General features: G+C 56.0%; 1 protein-coding gene across 1 annotated transcript in view; it reads right to left on the minus strand.

The window, feature by feature from the left end:
* The window catches only part of SYT5 (synaptotagmin V), a 5542-nt gene extending 1376 nt beyond the window's left edge, over nucleotides 1–4166 (minus strand). Inside the window, exons 1-7 of the mRNA XM_010843845.1 lie at nucleotides 4069–4166; nucleotides 3345–3517; nucleotides 1401–1520; nucleotides 1118–1285; nucleotides 639–806; nucleotides 324–441; nucleotides 10–63 (exon numbers count right to left, since the gene is read on the minus strand). Of these exons, the coding sequence (XP_010842147.1) occupies nucleotides 10–63; nucleotides 324–441; nucleotides 639–806; nucleotides 1118–1285; nucleotides 1401–1520; nucleotides 3345–3517; nucleotides 4069–4147 (880 nt within the window). The 5' untranslated portion in view covers nucleotides 4148–4166. The remainder of the gene's footprint in view (nucleotides 1–9; nucleotides 64–323; nucleotides 442–638; nucleotides 807–1117; nucleotides 1286–1400; nucleotides 1521–3344; nucleotides 3518–4068) is intronic.

Genomic DNA, 4166 nt, shown 5'->3' on the forward strand with positions numbered 1-4166 from the left:
TGGTGGTTTTCTTCTTCCGCACCTTTTTGCCGCCCTGCAGCAGGTGGACCTTGACATACGGATCTGGGGGGAGGGAGGAGGAATCTTACAGCTCCCCTCACTCTGCTGAGTCCAGGAAGAATGCCCGAGGCTCTTCTTCAAGATAGAGACAGCCCACGGACCCCTCAGGCCCCCCTCTCTCTGTGCCCAAATCGAATCTAAATCGTCCACGGCGGCCTGGACCTTCCTCCCCCCGGTGAGACCGGGGACCCAGAAACTGCGGGAGCCTAAGTCTGCGACCCGGCTCCGCCCAACACCGCCGTCGTTTGCGGCTTCCCGCACACCTGACAGTCCCCCCACGTCCATCTTCTTCAGGTTTTTGGCCTCCAGGACGATGACGGTGAGCTTCCCGGCCGTGGGGACATAGCGGAGGGAGAAGCAGATGTCTCCTAGTTTCTCCTGCTGAGAGGGAAAGAGGAACCGGTCCCCGGAGCCCGGGATCCGCCCGCAGCCCCTCTGCGACCTTCCTTCCCGCCCCCTCGGCTCGGAATGGTACGGTCCGGAACGAGCCCCGCCCCCACCCGGACTCCTGTGCTCTGATTGGCCCGGGCCTGGGGTGGGGGGGGCCCAGCCGGGGGGGCGTGGCCACGAGCGCTCACCTCCTCGCGAGGCGCCGCCTGCAGCTCGCGCCAGGCCAGCACTGGCCGCCCCAAGTCCACGGAGCTCATGGGGACTCGCACCTCCCCGATGGCGTCGTTGCGGGAGAAGCGGTCGAAGTCGTACACCGCCATGACCAGGATCCGGCCCCCCAGCTCCACGTAGGGAACCTGGGTGAGGGGCGGGAGCAAAGAAAGCACAAAGTGAGGCGCAACACATCCACGTGGAAAGCGGTGAGTGTGGGCAGTGAGGGGCCAAAGGAAGAGTCGGGGGTGTCCATGGAGCCCAAATCGGACAGCCCAAGGGCCAGCGGAGCAGTCCAGGGGCCAGCACTGCTCTCGAAGGGACAGCACAGGGTCCAGTGGAATAGTCCACAGAGCTGGTGGTAGCTGCCACCAGTAAAAGCTGAAGGGACTGGGGCGCCAGTGTTCTAGACTGGGGACGGGCTGCCGGGCACGGAGCCCTGAGGCCACGAGCTCACCTTGAAGGCAAAAGTCTCCCCAAAGTGAGGGTTCAGCGTCTGCCGATGCACCCTGGTCTCGTGCCGCCTCCGTTTGTCTGGCAGCAGGTAGACCCGCACGTAGGGATCAGAGGAGCCACCTATGTCCAAGGCTGCCAGTCCCTCAGCTTGCACGATGCCCACCAGCAGCTGGACAGTGATGAGAGGACCCTAGTCTCAGCTTCCCTTCTGGAACCTCCTCCAATAAGGGACTAGAACTCCCGGCGCCCTCCCGTCCAAAGCTTCCCTCCGTCTCCACACCCACCTGACCAGTCTGGAAATCATAGTCCAGTGAGTACTGCAGTCGTCCTAGTTCATTCTTCTCAGCCACCTGCTGCCCTGGCCCCGAGGGCGTCGGCTCCAGCTCCTCCACTTCTGGCTGCACCTTAGGGAGCCAGGGGCAAGGGCAGGTGAACTCCTCGCCTGACAGTGGTGTCCTCCAGGCCCCGAAGCCAAGGGAGACAGACTCACAGAACCCTCTGGCTAAACCTGAACGTTTGCAAGCTAAGCAGAGTCGGTGTTTGACTAGTGATGTCTGCCACGGGCGGCGACGCGCCATGGCAACACACAAGGTGGTATGCTGGTCAGTGTTTGATTAGTGATGTCTGCTACCGGTAGCACACATGCGGTGACGCACAGGCAGTGTGTTTGTCATGCCTAGACTAAAAGAACAAGCGCTGACAGCGTCTCGCTGCCTACAGGATGGACGCAGATTTTAGTTCCCACGTTAACGGATGTATTGGGGTGATGGTCCAAATTGCCACGTTGATTAGTGATCTTGGACGGAAAAACATGGAGGGAAAATGGCACATCTAGCGCATGTTTGCCATTCTAAACTAGCACAACGAAGTCCGAAGACTTCTAGTCACTGATTTTCTAAATGCAATGTGAATAGTAGTAGTGGTAGTGTGGTAGAATGCCTTCACTTCAGAGATTCTGACTCAGTAAGTCTGGTGCAAGATCCAGGACTTGCATTTCATCAAGCACCCAAAGTGATTCTGATGCTGACGGGGTTTGGAGCTACCGGCTTTAGGAGAGAGGGCTGGAGACTGAACACCAGGACCCTAAAGGGCATCCCTTACTGGTGATAATTATAACAGCTATTTGTTGAAAAGGGAGGAGAGGAAACACTAGTTATGGACTACGACCTCGAGGCTCAGAGACAGTAAATTTTTCAAGGTCACAGAGCCGGTTACTCTGGGTTGGAAACCTAGGACTCTCTGGCTCCCAGGAGAGCCTCATTCCGCTCTGCATTTAGAGGTATAGTGTTCAGATACCTGGACCTGTAGCTTTCCGCGCCAATGGCCTCTTCCTACTCATGTTTGCATCAACCTCTCCGGACTGCCCTACAACCTCCTCCTTTGTCTCCTTGTCCCAGATCTGTCCTCCAGTGGGCTCCAGGGGATTCATCTTAAAGCCCATGTGATCTTGTCCCTCTCTCGCTCAAAACTTCTGTGGCTCCCAGTTCCCTTCCTTACGTGGGTACCACTGAGCTCTTTAGAAGCTTCACCCTCAAACACAGAATATATGCATGTGTGCTAAGTCGCTTCAATTGTGTCCGACTCTTTGTAACCCCATGGACTGTAGCCCATCAGGCTCCTCCATCCACGGGATTCTCCAGGCAAGAATACTGGAGTGGGTTGCTGTGCCCTCCTCCAGGGGATCTTCCCAACCCAGGTATCAAACCCATGTCTCTTATGTCTACTGTATTGGCAGACAGGTTCTTTAACACTGGCGCCACTGGGAAGCCTATAGCACAGTATACCTTTATGCTATATCCCAGCTATTGTGAAAACCGAGTTTGTTCTCCAAATATCCCTCAGGATCTGGACTCCAAGCCTCAGCACGTGCTCTTCCTTTGAGGTAGAATGTCATTCTCTCTGCTCTCAGTTAACTGAGTCCCTCTGGGTCTCAACACAGAAATCACCTCTGGGAAGCCTTCTCAGACCCTCTGGGCTGTCAGCTAGTTGGTTTCTCTGTGCTCCCATATGCCCCATACTGCCTCTAATGTGGCACATACTGCCCTGTGTTGTGAATGTCTGTGTGAATGTCTGACTTCCCCATCTAATTGAAGGTTCTTGTGAATGTCTGGTTCATCTCCAGGGCCCCAGATCCACTTTAGGGCTAGACACACAGGGGAGCTGCTGGGCTATTGAGAGGAGCATGGGCACAGAAACGGCCAGGGCTGAAGGACTGGGTCAGTCCACACCTTGTCTATGTAGCTCCGGCCCAGCTCCTTCACTTCCTGAAGGTGAACCTGGGCTTGGGCCTGGCTCTTCTTGCCCATCCGCCTCCGACAACGCTTCCGGTAGAGACAGAAACAGCAGCTGAAGACGAGGAGGCCTGAGACCAGCACGATGGTGGCCAGAGCCCAGGGGGGCACTGCAGAGGGCATGGAAACAGCAAACACTGAGGCCGGGAGAAGCAACCCGGTCATTCAGACCTGGACCATGTGCTAGCTGAAATCCCGGCCTTGTTTTCCCTCCAGCCATGTCCATTCCATTTTATTCCCATGTTTTCCTTCCAGCTCATCTCATATATAAAACTGAAGCCTTATGGCAGGCTGACACCATCTGGATTTTCTTGCTTATTAGTTCTACCTCCTCTTCTACCCTCATTCTAATTTTTCTGCTCAACCCCTGTGCTTTAAGAAGGTTTAACCTCTCCCCGAGTCTCCCTATGTTTAAAAGAAGGGAGAAGTGGACCTTCCAATTCACCAATCCAAGGTTCCATTCCATTCCACACCCTTGATGTGGGTCTTCATTTTTTTGCAAACCTGTTCCTTATTCATTTCATTTAGATTCCAATCCAGGATTCGTACTATGACCTCACCCGCATTTTCCAGCCCACCAGCCTGAAAACACCCGATCCGGATCCCGCCCCCGAGAATCCCTACGAGGCTTTCCCTCCACTCCGCCCCGGGTCTCGCTCACCGGGGCCGTGGCTGATGCGACTCGAGTCAGGAGGCGTGTCGGGCGATGGAGGCCCGGGTGTTGGGGGCTCCGGGAACATGACGGCGAGGTCTTATGGT

Source organism: Bison bison, unplaced genomic scaffold, assembly GCF_000754665.1.
Source record: "Bison bison bison isolate TAMUID 2011002044 unplaced genomic scaffold, Bison_UMD1.0 scf7180017847762, whole genome shotgun sequence".
NCBI lineage: Eukaryota > Metazoa > Chordata > Mammalia > Artiodactyla > Bovidae > Bison > Bison bison.